This window comes from Mesoplodon densirostris, chromosome 11, assembly GCF_025265405.1.
Source record: "Mesoplodon densirostris isolate mMesDen1 chromosome 11, mMesDen1 primary haplotype, whole genome shotgun sequence".
Taxonomy (NCBI): domain Eukaryota; kingdom Metazoa; phylum Chordata; class Mammalia; order Artiodactyla; family Ziphiidae; genus Mesoplodon; species Mesoplodon densirostris.
Window position 1 is genome coordinate 58,296,455 of NC_082671.1, and position 22,944 is coordinate 58,319,398.

The 22,944-nt window shown below is 35.5% G+C and overlaps 1 protein-coding gene across 1 annotated transcript in view; it reads right to left on the bottom strand.

Moving 5' to 3' along the window:
• MUC19 (mucin 19, oligomeric) overlaps nucleotides 1–22,944 on the bottom strand; it is a 123,049-nt gene that overhangs the window by 44,860 nt on the left and 55,245 nt on the right. The window contains 5 exon segments of the mRNA XM_060114199.1: nucleotides 8,896–8,961; nucleotides 9,353–9,439; nucleotides 10,294–10,470; nucleotides 12,842–12,916; nucleotides 13,193–13,291. Coding sequence (XP_059970182.1) covers nucleotides 8,896–8,961; nucleotides 9,353–9,439; nucleotides 10,294–10,470; nucleotides 12,842–12,916; nucleotides 13,193–13,291 — 504 coding nt within the window.

Sequence of the window (22,944 nt, forward strand, 5' to 3'; positions counted from 1 at the left end):
TATCCAGCATCTGGGGTTCTAATTTTAGACTGCCTGGTTAGCAAATGCCTCTCTGAAAATATGTCATTAATTTTGAACTCTGACAAGAAGCAGACAACTATGTGAAACTCTAGGGGAAATATCCTTACAGGCAGTGGGATCAGACAGTGCAAAAGACTGAAATGAGCTGCTTATGCTAGAGAAGCAGAACTAGATGAATGTATATGGATCATGGGAGGTTAGGGGGAGAACACTAGAAGGTGAGGACATGTACATAGGATTGGGCAAGTTATTGTGAATCAGGGGAGGGAATTTGGACATTTTTCTAAATGCAATGGAATATAATTTTATGCCTTGGAGTGATAGATTTACATATATTAAAAAATCCCTCTTTCCACTCTGTAGAAAATGTATGTTAAAGGGTGTATAATAGAAGTTGGAAGACCAGTATGAGGTTATTTCAGGGATCCAAACGATATATAAGAAGTGCCTAGGGCTAGAGTGGTGACAAAGGAGATTGAGAACAGTGGATGGATTCAGGATATGTTTTAGAAGTAGCATTAACAGGCCTTGTTTGTAGTGGGAAGTACAAAATTAAAAGAGAGGCATCAAGGAAAACTTTAAGATTTTTTCCTGAGTAAAACGAGTCAGTGATGGTACCATTTACTGATATGGGAAAGACTGATAGAACAGGTGTGGGTATGAAAGAAAATCAAGAATTCTGTTTAGCTCATGCTAAATCTGCGATTTCTATTAGACATAAACGTGGAAATGTCAAGTTATCAATTGAGTGCTAATCTAGAGATCCAGAGAAGCCAAGACTGAGGATATATATTTGGATATCTACATCTAAAATGTCTTTGGAAGTTTCTTATACCTGACTTCCTACGGATTATGCAACCACGCCCGCTAGACCTGTCTTGTCTCTGACTACCAGAAGCTTCTTTCTGAGCTCAATTTAAGGGAACTTCCCATCCGCCAAGTCATGCTCTTGCATTTTCCTACAGACTAGTTTGTTATCTACCAGCTAACACTGTGATTGCCTCTGAAAACTTAACTTTATTTTCATTCATGCAACTTCGAATTAGTATTCTGTTTGAGGCCTTGAGGCAATTAATTCCACCACATCTCGTATCCTGTCATTCTTTGACACTGAGTAAAGCCTACATTTCAGTTTCCTCTATCATCTGTGGCATTCTAAAGTTATGCTGGGCTTTGTCTCTTTTATTCTAAACTCTTACTTCTTCCACAGCCTGTTCTCTATCACAATTACTTTTACCCTGTCCTCTGGAATCCACATTCAATGATTTTAAAAACTCTTCTATATGCTTAACTGTTTTACAAAATGCTTCTACCTTCTCCTGGGCTTAACCTAATGGACTTAATTCTGCAACAACCTGTCATAACTCAGAATGCTCCAAATCTTTATCTGAAGAATTCTAAAGGACCAAATGAGGATGGAGGCCTTGGATTTGTAGAGATATGGATCTACACAATGGTGTGTGTGTGTGTATGCAAAGTTCCACTACTTGAGTATAGCAACAAGTAGCCTACTCCCTCCCACATCTTCAATTCTTCTGGAAGGTTCTCTTTCACATAACCTGTTATTTTTATCTCATTTATGAGAATAAAGCTCTTAATCCTTTACCAGACTGTGAGTTCCTATTCATCTATTTACTTATTCACCAGATATCCACCAGATATTTATCAAGTCAGTCATTCAGCTAGGTACTGGGAACACAGCTGAAAATAAGAAGAGGCAAGTTGACAAGATCTTTCTATACTTTTGACAGAAATTCACCATGTTGGTGGCCTATGTAGTAATGGTGATTAACTGGATGAAGAATCAACAGTGTAGGCCCTGTTTTGGCCTCACAACATACTCATCCTGTGACTGAAGTAAACACATTAATTTTTGCATAAATAAAATGTAAATAATTCCAAATATACTGTCAATTGCTCAGGGCGGTTGTATAACTCAAGTAAGTAAATGTATGTGACAACATTTTGTCCATTTTACACTTAGTGAATTTTTTCTGCTCATCATTTCTTATTTTTGCTAAAACAGATTAAGATGACTCACAAATGATATTATACAATGGTTAATGATTGCCTCATATCTTTATTTTTATCCATTAAGTTGTATCAATATATTGGGTAAAAATCAAGGTATAAAAACAGTATAACAGTATTATTTCATTCTACCAATTATATTTCTCAAACACTTTTTTTTGCCTATTTCATGAGAAATATTCATCAATCCTATTTATTTATTTTAGCCTCTATCTTTAGTCCTTCGAAACATGTTAAGTATTATGAAGCACAAACATTGTTTAGTATGGGTTGAGCTTTGAGCAAGTGAGGTATTGTCATGTCCCATTTGCAAATTCTAGAAAATAAGACATTTTTAAACCAATGTGTAGAGATTTTAGGGAGCAAATTGTTTTCTGAATTTTTAGATAATTCAGAAGGCAATGTTATTTCTTAAATTACTCTCAGAAATTGGGAAAGCTGTTCATCATGGTTCTAGATCACTTTTCTGTTCAATAAAGAACTTATGGGAAAATATGTTAATATTTTAAACTACAACACTTTCTAATATTAATGAACCATGAAATTTTTCTAGTACTAAAGATAGTGGATTTTTACAAAAGACTGCAAAATGAAAGACTCTAACTTTAAATTTGAATATCCTTGTTAATGCCTGATAACCTTTTAATATCCAACAGTTTATTATTCAAGAAAGAAATGAATTTATTGAACTCAAATATTTCTATAATGGGAAAATTATATTAATAATCAATAAAATGCAAAAATAACTAACATTGTTTTATAATTATTTAGTACTTTCAATCTATATTTATTTTTGCTTGTTGCTGAAGTGATTTTGTGTAGTGCAGTGCAGATCTTAGATAAAGAAATGGAACTAACTGCATGGGAAATACATCCTAAGAAGTCCCTAACTCAAAGACAACATTTAAGGACCAAATAGAGGATGGTCACTATTACTTTTTTACTTAAATCCATTATGATTGTATCAAGTAACTTTCCAGTGATTTCTAAATTGGCCATATAAGAATATCAGATTATAAATGCCACATTAGTCTTGTTTAGTAATGGAGAACACCTGAACTGTCAGATCACTGTCACACTCTGTGACACTAGTTGTATCACCTGACATTCCAGGTGTACCTGTTATAAATGGAAAAAAATGGAAAAGTCTCATTCACAGAATTTCTTAAACTATGAGATAACCAATTCTGATTTTAAATTAACTTCCAACTAAAGATTACAGAAGTCTCTACTTTTCCATATCAATAATTATTACCCTTTATACATTTCAAAAAATGTGCTTTGACATACATTTATTCATTATTTCATTTGATCCTCATCACAATGCTACTCAATAGATTACACTACTCAGTTTTTACAGATAAGAAAACTAAGGTAATAGAGTTTAAATGATTCACTCACTTAATTACATGATATTGATTCTAGGAGTAGTGTTTGCATATGGACACTGCTTGGGCAAGTTATTTTTTTATTCTTTTTCACATCAGAAATGGTTATCAAATGTTTATCAAATGGCTTTTTTAGCCTCTATGTAGAAAACTACTTGTTTTTATTTCTCTTAGAGCTATTAGTACAATGAACTATTTTAACGATTTTGTAATTTTGAAAAGCTTTCATTGAAAGTTAATTGGAATTATTACTAAACATTATTTTAATACACTTTTGGATTCTAACTTTAGCCATTTGTCTTTTGCTATGCATACTCTTTAGATGCTCTTTTTTCTTTTTTGCTTTTTGCTTTTTATTTCTCTTTTGATAGTTAGAAAGGTTATATTTTATAGTGATATTTTTATATAATTCCATTCCAAATTTTCTTTCAGATAGTGTCTATTGGTGGTTCCCTATGGGCAGCAATAAAATTAACTCATAATTTCTTCTTTCCTTGTTCTCTTTCTCTTCTGTAGTTTCCAATTTAAGTAAATACTATTTTCTTTCTTAATGCTCATGTTTTTACTTGGTCATTTATACTTGGACGTTTTTACTTGGTCAAATATGTAACACTTATGTTCCACCTTTCTTTCAACCTTTGTTATAGTTTTAGAGCTACAGTTAAAAATATTGTTACAATCTTTTGTTTTGTTTTGTTTTCAAGGCATCTTTTTGCTGCTTAACACTCCTCCAGTGATTTCATTATGAAAGGCTCATAGCTACTTAATTCCTTGAATTATTTCATGTTTCTATAGCTTTAATATTTGAATTACATTTAGTTAGCTATGAAAACCTTGGCCCACATTCTCTTTCCTTGGGTATCTAAATGCTACTCTACTCTTGTCAATGCTAACCTGATTTTCTTTCTTTTTTAATAACTGTCTTTTTCCTCAACATCCAGAAAATTTATTTATCTTTCAAGCCTAACATTTTTCTAAAATAAGCCACAGAATTGACTGTTCAGGGATGATTCTTCCAGGTAGGTCCTTTCAACGTGTAGAAAATCTGATTTACAATTTTAAATATTAGTTCTATTTCGTTGCCTTTTCTTCTCCAAAAACTGCAATTATATATATATATATATATATATATATATATATATATATATACACACACACACACACACACATATATGTACATATATATATATATATATATATATATATATATATATATATATATATATACAATATTTTTGTCTGTTTCCTATAACTATATCCTACTGTGATCCACTTTACCTTTTTTAAAACTGTCTGCAGTTTTGGGGGGAGGTGGTGATATTTCCAATTCTACCCTCTAATCCCTTTCCCATACTTTCAGTCATTTATTCTCTGTTGGGGACCTTGTTATTTGGTCTTTATTTTCAAGAAAAATTTTCTTTTTTTTTCAATATCTCTCCTTAGTTTTCATCAATTCCAATTTAACATCTTCCTACTACTTATCTGTTTTTACCCTGAGTTTTTTAGTTTATAGTTTTGATGTCTCTATATCTTCAGTTGTTTCTTTATTTTAAGTTTGTGTTAATGTTATGTTTTTGAAACTGAGCAGAACCCAGATGGCTCCCCCAAGTACAAAGGCCCTTCCATGTCCCCTGCCTCTTGTTTGTAGAAAAGCTGAAATCTCCCAGGCCTCCCTGAGTCACAGAAGAGCAAGTTCAAGCAGTTAATGTTTATGGAATAGAGTCACAGAATCTTTCAGTGTCTGATGTGCATTCTTGAGTTGTTTTACAGATAACTATGACTGCCACCAGAGGTAAAAAGCTAACTTCATGATGACCAGAATGTACCCATGACATAGGCTGGCCTATGTCAGCCATCTATGGCTAGCAGAATTCCAAGAACTGGCCTCAGGAGAATGGGATTAACATTGTTGCTCATAATAATCTATATTTTTGTGAGTATCAAAATAATTATAACTTGCTCTGCCTGCATAAGTAAGCAGGCAACTAAAATTATCAGCAAAGAGATGCTACAGACCCATGTCAACATCTTCCACTCTAAGAATATGGTACCATATGTCAACATGAAGAAGTTACAGAACATGGACCTTCACCCCTAATCCCAGAGAAATAGAATGATGTCTGACAGTGGGGATTTGTAAGAAGCTCCTTTGCCCTTTTCCTGTTGCCTGTTTCTGTTCCTCTCAAATCTTATAGAAATGAGATCACTAGGCAACATTTAACTTAACTCCTGACTTATGCCCTAATGAGCACACAATACCTTGCCTAACCTGTTGATTCTTTCCCTAGATTAAAAGCAGTAGGAATGAAGAATTCCATAGTTAAAGAGTGACTAGACTTCTACCCCCAGACTCCCCCTTAGCAATTCTGCAGGCAGACAATGCAAGCAAGAAAACATCTGAAGAAAGATCATGAGGAGTCAGGCATTCTGCATGCAATGGAAAATGATACAGAACCTAACATTTTGCCTCAATGATTCACTGAGATTCTTTCCCCGTTTTCCCTTTAAAAACTGTCATGGCCGAGTAGAATCTTTGGAATTGGTTCTGGGACATGAGTCCGACTTCTCCTCAGATTGCTGGACTTCTGATTAAAACAACTTGTCCTTTCTACCAACACTTGCCTCTCAATATTGGCTTTCAAGCAGTGAGCAGCCAAACCTGAATTCAGTAACATTTTAGTGTTCCTCTGCTTTATGACTAGATTTTTAGAATTTGCTTGTTATTGTTGAAAATTTCTGAAAATGTATACAAAATAATAGTTTAAAATAGATATTGGAATTTAATTTTTTTCATGTCTTTTTTTTTTTTGCATTGTGTTTTCCTAAAACAGCAATAGCAGGAGATCCTATGCAATGAGGGCACAGAGACTTCTGTGAGGTTCATCAGATTTCTAAGATCAAGGGCTTCCTCTTGTTACATTGAAGGGAAGATTCTTTTATAAGTGGAGCTTTTCCTTTTTCTGTCTTCTAATTTTTAATTATTATACTGTTTTCTTGAGACCCTGAGCATTTCTTTTTCTTTTTCCATTGACATTCATTCTCCAAGGATTCCTTCACCTTCCAATATGCCTCCTTCCCCTTTACAAGCAGTTGCATGCCTTCCCAAGACTGCCAGTTCTCATTCCATGAACTCTCCAATCCTTTCTTTCAACCTCACATTCACAAATGCTGTGACTTGCCAGATCCCAGATCTCTCAGTATTCTCTAATCAAGGTGAGGACCTTTCCTTTTGGAGGTGAACCCAGTTAATGCTATCTACATTCTACCACTATTAAAGACCTCTCTATACTTCCCTCTGTTCTGATGCTCTGACCTGAATCTTGGTTCCTCTGTGATCCCCAGAGCCCTCTTTTCCAGTCTTGAGATTTTAGTCTTCTCTGTCTCCTCTAAATATTCTAGATGTGGGCTCTGTTTTGGTATTTCTGGTTGGTGAAAGGAGGTATGTGTAGCTTCTAATGTATGCAGCCACCATTTTCCTCTTTTTAAAAAAAATTTTTTTTCACAGGTTCCTTGAGTTTAAATGCTACTCAACACTAAGAGCATCAGTGCAAATTAAGGATCAGATCCTTAGTCCAGGTCAGACACTGATGAGGGAAGTGTGGTTGGGAACTGCTAAAAAATCAGGTCCAGACTTGCCTGGCTTCCTAGGACTTGTGGCTCCAGTGCCTGGTTCCCCAGGGGTGTTGCCACCTCCAGCTCCGGGGATTGCTCCAGGCAATACCTTAGGCATGGCTTAATTTTATAATGGGAGAAAAAAGATAGCTAATTAAAATATAAAATTGATCATTTTATGAAGATGGCCTGTGTAAGAACAAATAAAAAATTTGAATAAGAGGCTTAATTCTCTCTATTGAAAATAAGGGAAGAGACTTCTTCCCCTTTCTTTACTTAGAGTATTTGCTTTAGAATATCTGTAAATGTAAGTTCTTTTCAGTGTCTTTGAAATGTATGTAAATCTTTCAAAAAAACTAAATAAGCCTCTTGTCAGCTTAATGACCCAGAAATGTCTTTCTCAAGGACTTGAGCACTATCTCTTTGAAATGTAAACATCTAAGAAGACAGTGGTTCTTCCTCCTCTAGATATAAAACTTCCTCCTCTCATCAAGATAGAAGTTTATTTTTCTGTTGTATAAAACCAGTTATTAAATAACCAGATGGTCACCCAATTGCCAGGTGAATTTAGAATGAACTATGTGTAATAAATGGTGTTGTCAAGTTCTCTTACTTAAGGACTATTTTTCTGGAGAACATGCATGTAGCAGATTGTACTGGTTTGGTGAGATTTCTTTCTGTCTTTATAGACATTTAGTGAATTGGCTATAATTTGCATCACATTCTGTTTTAATGCTTATTCAATAATAAAGCTGTTTTCTTTCTCTTCTACCTTTGTGGACAGGGTCTCTGGGTTGGGAGATTTTGTTTTCAATTCTATTTCCCCAATGCCTGAAATATGATTGCTGTTTATTCCCCTGAAATTGAATACATCCCTAAAATTTCACTCAGATTGCTTATGTTTTGAGTATATTTGCTCAAGTTAAAGTGTATAGTTATAGACAAAGAATGTCTCCTGCCATTCTAGTAAACAAAGAATGTTGCCTGCCATCATGCCATTAGCTACTGCGGCCTCCCCCACCAACAGTGCACCCTCAGGGGAATTCAAGATGGAGAAAAACAGGATACTGGCCCTACATAGTTAAGATGAACACCTAAGGAATAATTTCAATGAGCCTAGACTCTTGCGTCCTCCCATATACAGAAAAGCACTAAAATCATTAACTTGAGATGTCTGATTTTTTTATGATTAGCTGTAATATTTTGATGTAAGACCACATGTATTGTTTTCAGCAAAAATCCTATATATCTTGGCTCCTCCCTTACCTCTTTGGAACAGTTCCTCAGAGCTATCTGAGAGGCTGTCTCATGGGCTATAGTCCTCAATAAGATCCCTAAATAAAACATAACTCACAACTTTTAGGTTGTGTGCTTTTCTTCAGTCAACACAGTCATAGTGTACTGATCATAATGTCATATTCTTTTCAAAATAGAATAATTCTGTTGCCTTTAACCCCAACAAATCAGCTCTCTTACTAGAAGGTCCTCTGGAGTTCCCACTTCAACAATTGTCACTGAACATTTCCTCAATTTAGATTATCTTCTATTGGACATGGTTTTTGCCTTTGTGTGTATATAAATATTCACTTCTCCTGCTCAAAAATCAAGCTCTAAGAGAATAAGTATCTTACTCTACTCCTCTCCCACTTTCTCTAGGGCACCCAGTGTGATGTGGGCACACATCAATAAATAACTCTTGATTTATTTCTGATCTTCATCAGTTTTGACATCACACGAATAATAATAATTAAATTTTCCAGAAAACCTTGCCTCTGACAAAATTTTAAGTAAAGAACTCACATTTCCATTCTCTGGTTTTATTCTGATTATGTTCATTCAGTACCTGCTGCTCCAGAAGTGTTTTCACCAGCAGCTCCAGTGATGGCAGCATTTTCCCCTCCAGTTGTTCCTAATTGAAAAGAACAATGGTTCTCAGTGGGCATTGGGGTTGCCAGATATAGCATATCAAAATAGAGGACACCCAGTTACACTTGAATTCCAGATAAAAAACAATCACATCCCAACTATTGCATGGGGCATACTTATACCAAAAAAAATCTTATTTATGTGAAATTCAAATTTAAATGCCATCCTGTGTTTTATCTGGCAACTCTAGTCTACATAGATGGTTGTGATGAAAATGCTCAAACTATCCATATTCAGTTGTCCTAAAATTCTGTTAAAGCCATAGCCATTGCTCAATTCACCTAAATTCCTCATGAGAACTTGGAGTCTCAGCTAAACTCCTGATGGAGCACCACCAAAGTGTCCAGGTGACCTGCACCTTGACTCTGAGCTACCAGTTGGGCTGGAACCAGGGAAAGGTGGTCTAGCTGTGATGCCACTGCCAGTTCCAGTGGTAGTTACAACAAATTCTCCTGTTACACCTGATAAACAGTATTAGGAGAGTATATATATTATTATGACAATCCAGTACTGTAGTACTTTTGAAGGGAAGGTTTGGAGAAACCAGAAAAAAAACTTATTGAAAATGTTAATCATGTTTATACTATTCTGCATCCTACATCTTTTGTTGGATGGTATGTTATTAACTAATACTAAGTGCAATCAGTGGTATTCTGATGAAAGACTGTCCTTTTCGACAAAAGTCATGGCCTCAGTGAGATCCTCTACTCACCTAACTTACCTTCAGATTGTGTCACTTCACTGCTTCGTGCTCTAGTTGTTTCACCAGCTGATGATCTGGTAGTCTCTTTCAAAATAAACAATATATATCAAATTACATATATATATATCTTTAGTTAAGCGACCAGAGTATGCTGTTCTCTGCTTTCAAAAGACTTGTCACACTTATACATTCCCAGTTCTATCTTTCCAAAAATTGATCATAAGAACCATCTGGGTTACTTATTAAATATACAGATACGCTAGCCCAGTGATTCTCAGCTCCAGCCTATACCTTGGAACCAACTGAAAGGCTTTTTAAAATTACTTATGCCTGGGTCTTTCCTCCAGGAGTTCTGATTCAATTACTCTGTAAAAGCCTCTTCAGTATGTATTTTTAAAATTTTTTCTAGTCAATTCTTATTTGTAGCCAAGATTGCAAACCATGACTTTAGCCCCACTGCACATTCACAGCCTCAGAAGTCCAAAGGCAGGAGTCTTAGAATCTGAAACATAACACGCTTTGCTATAAATCACCTCTGAGCTAATGTTAGAGAAACACTGCCATTAATCCCATAAATACAGGGATAGTGAGGTCACGAATATGTGCATTTACTTGTAGCTAATAACTCAGAAGTGCTGGCAACTTCCCTAAGGTCAGTAAGAAGATGCCTCACACTTCCCATTTCAATACCTGCTTGGCCTCCCGGGGTTGTGCCTGGGGTAGGTGAGTCTCCACTTGTGCTTTTGCTTCCATGCGTGGTTGTGAAACCCTCTGATACTCCTGGGGTCCCTGACATAACAGCAGGGAATGAGTATTACTTCCACTGTTGCCGGGTTCTACATACCAATTTTCTCTAATGTGACAGAATTGAGGTTTCTCACATAAAAGAACTTTAAATGATCCCTATGATTTCTTTGACTAGATGGTCTTATACCACATAGAGCTTAATCTTTAGTTCAACCTGCAATATGTTCAGTGCCATTTAACAGGGGTTAAGGAGCACATCCTGAATTGCTTAATTTCCCTGGGCTTATTGCTCCTGTGCTTGGTTCGCTGGGTGTGCCATCTTCCTCACCTCCTGTTGTTGGTGCAGTAGGACCCCTGTTCCTGCTCATAAAGAATAGTAGTTTGAAAAATACCCTAGACATAAATCAACTCATGTAATCCTATAAAAATCCTCTGAGGCAGGTAATATTACTATTCTCACTTAAGAGACATGGTTAAGTGACTTGCTCCAGGTCACCCAGGCAATCTAGACCTAAGTTCATATTCTAACACGTGCTTCTCAGAAGATCTGTGGTAAAAGATCAATTCTGTAAAATTTTCAGTCTTCCATATTGATGCTTTGGAAAAATGCCATGAAAGGAGAGAAATAAAATTTTAAAAAATAAATCCATACACAACATAAGCTTTATTCAACAAATATAAAAATTGCTGTGTCAAATTGCCATGTTTCTAAATACTTGTTTTCTGTTTCTGTTCTTATCACTTCATGGACCAGTAACAAACAGTTCTGAATTGCACTCATTGGCAGACCAAACTTTGAGAAGGTCTGGACTGACTTGTCATTATCACCCAAATAATTCCCATTCAAATTCTAGAAAATATATACTAAATAGTCATCACCCTCAAATTTCAGTCAATTCACTGATCTAGTTGGAATTAAATAGTTTCTTAATTTGTGCTACTGTAGATTATATCTTTGAACACATTATTTTTTATGCAAACAATATCTTATTCCAAAAAGTTTTTGACATAAATTTTAAATTGAGAAATTTACTAAGGGAAAATAAATGTAGGAAAAATAAAATCAGGCTATGGATTAGTCAATAAATGCATAAAGAGAAATTCCATGCAAACACTATAGAAATGGCTTTTAATGGTATATAAGGAGTTTTGATATCCTAAAAGCAATCTGAAAAGTTGAAAGATTTGAAGTAGTGGAGTGGTATGAGGACAGTTGAGTTTTTGTAAGTTCATTATGGTGTGGTATCGACTAAAATGTAAATTGGGAGGGAAGTGGGGAAGGGTGGGAAAGTTCTCAACATTGACAAGCATCCATTGCCTAAAGGGCTTGTTAATACACTGTTTGCCTGGCTCCACACTAAGAGCTTCTGATTCTAGGCAGGTAGGCCCCCAAATTTTGTGTTTCTAAAAAGTTCCCAAGAGCTGTGGATGCTGTTGGTCTGGGAACTGCACTTTGAGCACCACTATATCAGAGGAAAGTGAGCAAGGTGAGTGCATGTAAAGAGTAGGTGGAAAATGTTTAACACCTGAGCAAAAGCAGAGGCAAATGTGATGCACAGAGGAAATTTAAGAGTTATTCAATATTTTTTTTTTTTTTTTTTTTTTTTTTTTTTTTTTTTTTTTGCGGTATGCAGGCCTCTCACTGTTGTGGCCTCCCCCGTTGCGGAGCACAGGCTCCGGACGCGCAGGCTCCGGACGCGCAGGCTCAGCGGCCATGGCTCACGGGCCCAGCCGCTCCGCGGCATATGGGATCCTCCCAGACCGGGGCACGAACCCGTATCCCCTGCATCGGCAGGCGGACTCTCAACCACTTGCGCCACCAGGGAGGCCCAAGAGTTATTCAATATTTAAAGTCACTAACTTGCAGCATAAGGGACAGGGTGAACTCAGGTTTGTTTGTTTTTAATCAAAATCATCTACACTTAAAGAGGTCAATAATATTTTATTCATGAAACCTACAGTAGTTGAAGTTTAGTCAGTGATGCACAAGGGCAAGCATACTCTCACTGACTTCTCTTGGATGTTTGCTCTTAGGCACAGATCGCAGAATTGTGGAGCTATGACAGAGGAGGCTAAGGGTCTGGGTTCTAATCCTGCCTCTGCCAGTTTTGAGAACTTTTATTATTTTCTTCCACTTGGGAAAAAAGACACCTAACTACCATGATGTTAATGTGGATTAAATTACATATTACATATTTCAGCATAATTCAGAAATTTCAGTGTGCCATAGAAATTTCACTAATATTTTGTTAACCTATAAATGTTAATTTTTGAATTTTTCCCAAATTCATCCAGATAACATAGTGCTGACACCAAACCCCTGTTATCTAATGAACTCAGAGTACAGTTGTTCTTGACTTGAAAAGGAGGACTGCTTGTGGAAAGAAGCTATGGACTCTTTTCTTTGTCTCACCTACTCTGAAGCCTATGTCACTTGTGCTTCTATCTTCAGCGCCTGTGGTTGCACTTACTGATCCTCCAGTTGACCCTGATGAAGGTAAAGAAAAAACAAAGTTTTTTCTGTTAAAAAAGTGCGTGCTGTCAACTCTCAAGGTAATGGGTGTATATGATTATAACAAGATATTCAATAAGAAAGTAACTTGTGCAAAAACTACAGAGTCTACATTTTAATTACATATAAAGAATATCCAAATCTGATTATACATGTCAGATACAATTATTTTGTAAAATATTGCACTGAGCAGCATTGTCTGAAACCAGCTGCTTAGGGGTGGCTGGTATATTTGTTCTGAACTTAATTTACCTGATATGAGCCCAGAACTGGTGAAGGTGGGGCCCACTGCTCCTGTGGTGCCCACACTTCCAGCTGTGGAGGTGATAGGCACTGGAGTTCTAGTAATACCTGACAAAAACATAAAGTGAACTTCTCGTTTTAAGTTTACTTGGCCTTTAATACCAATGGGTGATTTAACTGTTCAGTCAATTCCTACTATAGAAAATAGAATCATGAATCCAGTGACTTTCTGCAAAGAGTCCCTAAGATTTTTGTTCCATTATTACTTTACTACTAAGATTTTGGTTTAGTTCTTGCCATATTTTTTTTTAACAAAGTCATGTTATCTTTTCCCACAAAAGAACTTGGGAAGAAGTAGGTCTGAAATTGTTGATACAGCAATAAAAAGTATGGATAAGCCTCTACTAACAGGAATATATGAGAATCCACATCCACTTGTCTTCATGGTTTAATTACCAAAACTGATAGATAAAGCATTTCTGTTCTCATTAATTTTGACATCCATAACCATTACAATTTCAGTTGACTTTTCCATTACTTGCAGATGAACATACACACTAAAGTACTTGATGTTACGAATTACTGTGTATCAGACTCTTTGTTGCCAAGACATAAATGATAATAGAAAGAGCTGTCTTTACCAAAATATTGATAGCTATGTGTATTACAAAGTATTAATCCACCCTAACAATTTTCAAAGTGACTGTGTCCATTTATTCTTACCTCATGATAAAATTGATAATTCATTTTATTATTTTAACCTCATTTATTTTTCACCTCTCAATAAACTTAATAATTAAAATAAAATCTTGCAATTAATTTCCCAGCTACTGCTAATTTTTTGTTTACTTCTAAGAACCATTTAAATTTTTATAAAATCTTTTATAAATGATTAATTTGCCTTTTTTCTTCAATGGATTCTATTTTACTTAATATAAATTTGAAAGATAATCTTAAGGAGTATCTATAACATTTGCCATAATAACAAATTCAGTACTGCAAAGTTTATTTTTTGCAAAGTATCTTATTTCTGAAAAAAGTTAAAAATTCATAAAGTTGGTCTTAATTAAGGAAGCAGTATGTTTGTGATTAATTATTAAAAATACTAAACTCCTCTGCTAAAATTTGTTTATTTACATAATGAATTATTCTTTAAAAAATTGTAGCTAGTAATAAATTTGACTTTATTGAGTATTTATTATGTATTACACGAAGCTGCACTATCACATTTACTCAAGTCCTGTAATGTAGATATTATATTTTTCCTACTTAAAGAATGAGAAAACTAATCTTCAGAGTGTTTGACGGACTAAAACTAGGGTCATACAGCTAGTAAGTAGAAGAGAAGAGATTCTAGTTCTTATTTATCTGCTTCTGCTTCCCAGTACACTCAGCTGGCTCTCTGTAATATCCTGGTACAATTATCTTCTTTCTATGACTGATGCAATTTTAGAATAAGCACATTATACAAACAAATAAAATTTATATACAACTTATATAAATTCTGATAAAATTTAACTTTTTGAGACAAGAAAGATGCATTTTAAGATATCAAATAGTTATGTAACAGAAACCTACATTTTAATTACATGAATTAGTATCCCATTTAGTCAATGAACTATTTTTAGTTTTAATAGAAACTTATTAAATAAGCAATAAATGTATTAAACTTATTAAATAAGTTATAAATTTATTAGAAACTTATTAAATAAGTTATTATAAATTTTAACACAAGTCTCAATTTGAAATTGGAATCTACAATTATATGCTACTACTTCAATAACTGATTTAAATTAAATTTAACTTTTTTTAAAATATCAAAACACAAAAGCCTTAAGACTAGAATCTAGAAAACTATGTCCTGGATTTTAATCCTCTCTCTGCTACTTATTACCAAGTGACCTTCAACACACAACTTAACATTTTGTGCTTACATTTCCTCATTCGTAAATTGAGGAAAATAATGGTGCCCACTTCATAGAATTCTATATCAAATGAGGTAATATGTGTCAAATAATTATAATAGTGCTCAGTAAATATTAGCTCTGTGTCAAGATTTGTCAAGCTAAACAGGAAAAAATCATAATTGCATAATTTTTCTTCTAAAAATAACATACTTATTGCAATGGTTGGCTAAGCATCTCTCAGGGCATTTTAACCCTTTGAAAGACTACTATATAGAAAAGAAAATAGATATATAAGGCATGGAAAAAAGCTTAAGCTTTGCATATTGCTTCCTTTGTGCTTTTAAAGTTTTAAAGTCAAATACATCATAAATCCTATTCTGAGCACCCAGGCTTTTCTCCTTCTATCTGGCAGGAATGCCTTTGATCCATCTGAGAAGGTCATTTAAATTTATGGAAGGAACTTTAAAATAACTTGTACAAGTTATTGTACAAGTTATTTTCAAGTTATAGGTGAGAAACAAAAACAAAAAAATAACTAATGGCCAGGAAAAGTACTTGATACAGGGAAGTATTTGATCTACTTCTTGATCAAAAGTACTTCACCCAGGGAACAAGATAATGGAAAAAAGGTGCCCTTCTGCGCAGTCTCTTTTTGAAATAAATCTTACCTATTCAAGAATCATAGGTTTTCTTTTAAATACCACATTGATATCTTAAGACAATGCAGAAAATAAAAATAGAAGAGTTTTGGCTAAATTAAATTAACCCACTAATCATATTGGTTCAATTCAAAAGGACAAATATATTATCCAAAATGAAAGTACATTTAGAACATTGAGACTATAAAACAAATTTCTGTGTAAAATGAGTTCTCATGTCTAAGAAAGAAATCCTTCCATCTATCGTAGACAGTTCATGGAGAGGCAACACATGTTCAAAATGATGTGTCTTCCTAGCTATATTATATCTGGAAATATTACATTTTGTTTTTCAGTGTCTATTTAAATATTTTTAGTTGAGGCATACTATATTTAGAAAAAAATGAGAAACTTGCTAGTGATGATGACTAAAGATAAGAATCTTGGGATCCATTTTTCTCATCACTGATAAAGAGAGCTTCACCACTAGAAAGCTAAAAACCAAAAATCATTAGGTAGTTATGAATTCATCACAACTTGTCAAATGCTGCTCAGATTTTAAATCACTGATGTCAGTAAAAGATATGGGATATGATTTTCAAGCCTTCACTTTGTGCAAGACAATTTCTCCACAAAAAGGATCCTTACTTCCTTTAAAAAATGTTATAGATAATCTGATTTGCAAAGCAGAAATAGAGACACAGACATAGAGAACAAACGTATGGATACCAAGGGGGAAAGTGTAGGGTGGGATGAATTGGGAGATTGGGATTGACACATATACACAATTGATGCTATGTATAAAATAGACAACTAATGAGAACATACTGTATAGCATGGGAAACCCTACTTAGTGCACTGTGGTGACCTAAATGGGAAGGAAATCCAAAAAAGAGGGGATATATATATATATATATATATATATATATATATATATATATATATATATATATGTATATATCAGCTATATATATATATATATAGCTGATTCATTTTGCTATACAGTAGAAACTAACACAGTGTTGTAAAGTAACTATACTCCAATAAAAAGAAAAAAGAAAAAAAGTGTTCTAAAAGCAAACAATTTAAACTGTTTTATTTTTACTATGGTGTGATGCTTTTTGGATGAATTTATAAAACCAGTTTTTTTTAATTATGTTGATGTGCCTTAAAATGAAATGCTTTATTCTTACATGAAAAATGAAGATCAATAGAACACTAAACTTGGCTTTTTTAAGAGCTTCAAAATAAGACTATCAATAAACATACTCGTACTTCTGAGAGTCTTACTGATTGCCATCCTCACTTTAAGTAGATTCTTATGATACTTCAGTCACCAGCAAATGGACATGTTATCTCTTATAATTGTTAAAATTCAAAAATGTTACATTTAATTCTCAACATTTTATACCCAGTCCAGGAATCTATAGCACAAGTTGAAGTATAAAATTTATGGTTGGTGTGGTTCCAGAGAGGGGACCTTCAAGACGGCAGAGGAGTAAGATGTGGATATCACTTTCCTCCCCACAAATGCATCAAAAATACATCTACATGTGGAACAACTCCTACAGAACACCTACTGAATGCTGGCAGAATACCTCAGACTTCCCAAAAGGCAAGAAAATCCCCATGTACTGGGGTAGGGCAAAAGAAAAAAAGAAAAAACAGAGTCAAAAGAATAGGGATGGAACCTGCACCTCATGGAAGGAGCTGTGAAGAAGGAAAAGTTTCCACACACTAGGAAGTCCCTTCACTGGTGGAAACGGGGGGTGGGCAAGGGGAAAGTTTTGGAGCCATGGAGGATAGTGCAGCAACATGGCTGCATAGGGAAAAGAGGAGAGATTCCCTCACAGAGGATCAGTGCTGACTAGCACTCACCAGACTGAAAGGCTTGTCTGCTCACCCACCAGGGTGGGTGGGCACTGGGAGCTGAGGCTTGGGCTTCAGAGGATAGATCCCAGGGAGAGGACTGGGGTTGGCTGCGTAAAGACAGCCTGAGGGGGCTAGTGCACCACAGCTAGCTGGGAGGGAGTCCGGAAAAATATCTGGACCTGCCTAAGAGGCAAGAAACCATTGTTTCGGGGTGCACAGGAGAGGGGACTCCTTTCCCATCTGCCCACAGAAGGTAGAACACTGCCTAAATGAACTCCAGAGAAGGGTGTGAGCTGTGTCTATCAGCTTGGACCCCAGAGACGGGCATGAAACACTAAGGCTGCTTCTGTAGCCACCAAGAATCCTGTGTGCAAGCACAGGTCACTATCCACACCACTCCCTGCCCCCCTGGGAGCCCATGCAACCTACCACTGCCAGGGTCCCATGACTCAGGGACAACTTCCTCAGGAGAACACATGGCATCCCTCAGGCTGTTAAAACGTCACATCAGTCTCTGCCACTGCAGGCTCATCCCACATTCCAGTTATGACTACTGTACTCCTCACTCCCCCTGGCCTGAGTGAGCAAGAGCCCCCTAATCAGCCACTGTTTAAAACCCTCCTGTCTGGGTGAGGAACAGTTGCCTGAGGGTGAACTACTTTCAGAGGTGGGGCCAAAACCAAAGCTGAACCCCAGAGCTGTGTGAAAAAAGAAGAGAAAGGGAAATTTCTCTGTGCAGCCTCAGGAGCAGCAGATTAAATCCCCACAATCAAATTGATTTACCTGTCATCTGTGGAATACCTAAATAGACAATGAATCATCCCAATATTGAGGCAGTGGACTTTGGGAGCAATTGTAGACTTGGGGTTTGCTGTCTGTGACTGATTTGTTTCTGATTTTTATGTTTATCTTAGTTTAGTTTTTAGCACTTGTTATCATTAGTGGATTTGTTTATTGGTTTGGTTGCTCTATTCTTTTTTTATTTTTTTTAGTTTCTTCTTATTATTATTTTTTTAATAATTTAAAAAATTGTTTTTCTTTCTTTTTTCTCCCTTTTCTCTTGAGCCGTGTGGCTTACAGGGTCTTGGTGCTCTGGCCTGGTGTCAGGCCTGAGCCTCTGTGGTGGGAGAGATGAGTTCAGGACATTGGACCACCAGAGACCTCCTGGCCCCATGTAATATCAGTTAGCGAGAGCTCTCCCAGAGATCTCCCTCTCAACACTAAGACCCAGCTCCACCCAATGGCATCTCCAGTGCTGGATGCCCCATTCAAAACAACTAGCAAGACAGGAGCACAACCCCACCCATTAGCAGAGAGATTGCCTAAATTCATACTAAGTTCACAGACATCAAAAAACACAACACCGAATGTGGCCCTGCCCTCCAGAAAGACAAGATCCAGCCCCACCCACCAGAACACAGGCAACAAGCCCCTCTACCAGGAAGCCTACACAAGACACTGAACAAACTGCACTCACTAGGACAGACACCAAAAATAACAGGAACTACGAGGCTGCAGACTGCAAAAAGACCCCAAACACAGTAAGTGAAGCAAAATGAGAAGACAGAGAAACACACAGCAGATGAAGGAGCAAGGGAAAAACACACCAGACCAAACAAGTGAAGAGGAAATAGGCAGTCTACCTGAAAAAGAATTCAGAATAATGATAGTAAAGATGTCCAAAATCTTAGAAATAGAATGCAGAAAAACCAAGAAATGTGTAACAAGGACCTAGAAGAACTAAAGAGTAACAAATAATGATGAACAACAAAATAAAGGAAAATAAAAATTCTCTAGAAGGAATCAATAGCAGAATAACGGAGGCAGAAGAACAGATAAATGACCTAGAAGATAAAATACTGGAAATAACTATCACAAAGCAGAATAAAGAAAAAAGAATGAAAAGAATGGAGGACAGTCTCAGAGACCTCTGGGATAACATTAAATGCACCAACATTTGAATTAGAGGGGTCCCAGAAAAAGAAGAGTAAAAGAAAGGGACTGAGAAAATAATTGAAAAGATTATAGTTGAAAACTTCCTTAACATGGGAAAGGAAGTAGTCAATCAAGTCCAGGAAGCACAGAGAGTCCTATACAAGATAAATCCAAGGAGAAACACATGAAGACACATTAAACAAACTATCAAAAATTAAATACAAAGAAAAAATGTTAAAAGCAGCAAGGGAAAAGCAACAAATAACATACAAGGGAATCCCCATTAGGTTAACAGCTGATCTTTCAGCAGAATCTCTGCAAGCCAGAAGGGAGCAGCAGGACATATTTAAAGGGATGAAAGGGAAAAGCCTACAACCAAGATTACTCTACCTGGCAAGGATCTCATTCAGATTCGACAGAGAAATTAAAACATTTACAGACAAGAAAAAAGTTAAGAGAATTCAGCACCACCAAACCAGCTTTACAAATGCTAAAGGAACTTCTCTAGGTAGGAAACACAAGAGAAAGAAAAAACCTACAAAAACAAACCCAAAACAATTAAGAAAATGGTAACAGGAACATAAATATCAATAATTACATTAAATGGAAATAGATTTAATGCTCCAACCAAAAAACATAGACTGGCTGAATGGATAAGAAAACAACACCTGCATATATGCTGTCTACAAGTGACCCACTTCAGGCCTAGGGACACATATAGACTGAAAGTGAGGGAATGGAAAAAGATATTCCATGCAAATGGAAATCAAAAGAAAGCTGAAGTAGCAATTCTCATATCAAACAAATTAGACTTTAAAATGAAGTCTATTACAAGAGACAAAGAAGGACATATTTATTGATCAGGGATCAATCCAAGAAGAAGATATAACAATTGTAAATATTTATGCACCCAACATAGGAGCACCTCAATACATAAGACAAATGCTAACTAGCATGAAAGGGGAAATCAACAGTAAAATAATCACAGTAGGGGACTTTAGCACCCCACTTTCATCAATGGACAGCTCATCCAAATTGAAAATAAATAAGAAAACATAAGCTTTAAATGACACATTAGACAAGATGGACTTAATTGATATTTATAGGACATTCCATCCCCAAACAACAGTATACACTTTCTTCTCAACTGCTCATGGAACATTCTCTGGGATAGATCATATCTTGGGTCACAAATCAAGCCTTGATAAATTTAAGAAAATTGGAATTGTATCAAGTATCTTTTCTGACCACAACGCTATGAGACTAGATATCAATTACAGGAAAAGATCTGCAAAAAATACAACCACATGGAGGCTAAACAATACACTACTTAATAACGAAGTGATCACTGAAGAAATCAAAGAGGAAATAAAAAAATACTTAGAAACAAATGACAATGGAGACATGACCACCCAAAACCTATGGGATGCAGCAAAAGCAGTTCTAACAGGAAGTTTATAGCAATAAAATCCTATGTGAAGAAACAAGAAAAATCTCAAATAAACAACCTAACCTTACACTTAAAGCAATTAGAGAAAGAAGAACAAAAGAAAAAAAAAATTTAGCAGAAGGAAAGAAATCATAAAGATCAGATGAGAAATAAATGAAAAAGAAATGAAGGATATGATAGCAAAGATCAATAAAACTAAAAACTGGTTCATTGAGAAGATAAACAAAATTGATAAACCATTAGCCAGACTCATCAAGAAAAAAAAAACGGACAAGTCTCAAATCAATAGAATTAGAAATGAAAAAGGAGAAGTAACAACTGACACTGCAGAAATACAAAGGATCATGAGAGATTACTACAATCAACTATACGCCAATAAAATGGACAACCTGGAATAAATGGACAACTTCTTATAAAAGGACAACCTTCCAAGACTGAACCAGGTAGAAATAGAAAATATAAACAGACCAATCACAAGAACTGAAATTTAAACTCTGATTAAAAATCTTCCAACAAACAAAAGCCCAACACTAGATGGCTTCACAGGCAAATTCTACCAAACATTTAGAGTAGAGCTAACACCTATCCTTCTCAAAGTCTGCCAAAATATAGCAGAGGGAGGAACACTCCCAAACTCATTCTACAAGGCCACAATCACCCTGATACCAAAACCAGACAAAGTTGTCACACAAAAAAAGAAAACTACAGGCCAATATCACTGATGAACATAGGTGCAAAAATCCTCAACAAAATACTAGCAAACAGAATCCAACAGCACATTAAAAGGATCATACACCATGATCAAGTGGGGTTTATACCAGGAATGCAAGGATTCTTCAATATATGCAAATCATCAATGTGATACACCATATTAACAAATTGGAGGAGAAGAACCATATGATTATCTCAATAGATGCAGAAAAAGCTTTCAACAAAATTCAAAACCCATTTAGGATAAAAAACCCTGCAGAAAGTAGGCAAAGAATGAACTTACCTCAACATAATAAAGGTCATATATGAGAAACCCACAGCCAACGTCATTCTCAATGGTGAAAAACTGAAAACATTTCCTCTAAGATCAGGAACAAGACAAGGTGGTCCACTCTCACCACTATTGTTCAACATATTTTTGGAAGTTTTAGGCACAGCAATCAGAGAATAAAAAGAAATAAAAGAAATCCAAATCAGAAAAGAAGAAGTAACACTGTCACTGTTTGCAAATGACATGATACTATACATAGACAATACTAAAAATGCTACCGGAAAACAACTAGAGCTAATCAATGAATTTGGTAAGGTAGCAGGATAAAAAATTAATGCACAGAAATATCTTGCATTCCTATACACTAACAATGAAAAATCTGAAAGTGAAATTAAGGAAACACTCCCATTTACTATTGCAACAAAAGAATAGAATACCTAGGAAAAAATGTACCTAAGGAGATAAAACACCTGCATGCAAAAAACTATAAGACAGTGATGAAAGAAATTAAAGAGAATACAAACAGAGAAATATACCATGTTCTTGGATTGGAAGAATCAATATTGTGAAAAAGACTATACTACCCAAAGCAATGTACAGATTCAATGCAATGCCTATCAAATTACCAATGACATTTTTCACAGAACTACAACAAAAAATTTCACAATTTGTATGGAAACACAAAAGACCCTGAATAACCAAAGCAATCTTGAATAAGAAAAACAAAGCTGGATGAATCTGGGTCCCTGACTTTAGACTATACTACAAAGCTACAGTAATCAAGACAGTATGGTACTGGCACAAAAACAGAAATAAAGATCAATGGAAGAGAATAGAAAGGCCAGAGCTAAACCCACACACATTTGGTTACCTTATCTTTGATAAAGGAGGCAAGAATATACAATGGAGAAAAGACAGCCTCTGCAATAAGTGGTGCTGGGAGAACTGGACAGCTACATGTAAAAGAGTGAAATTAG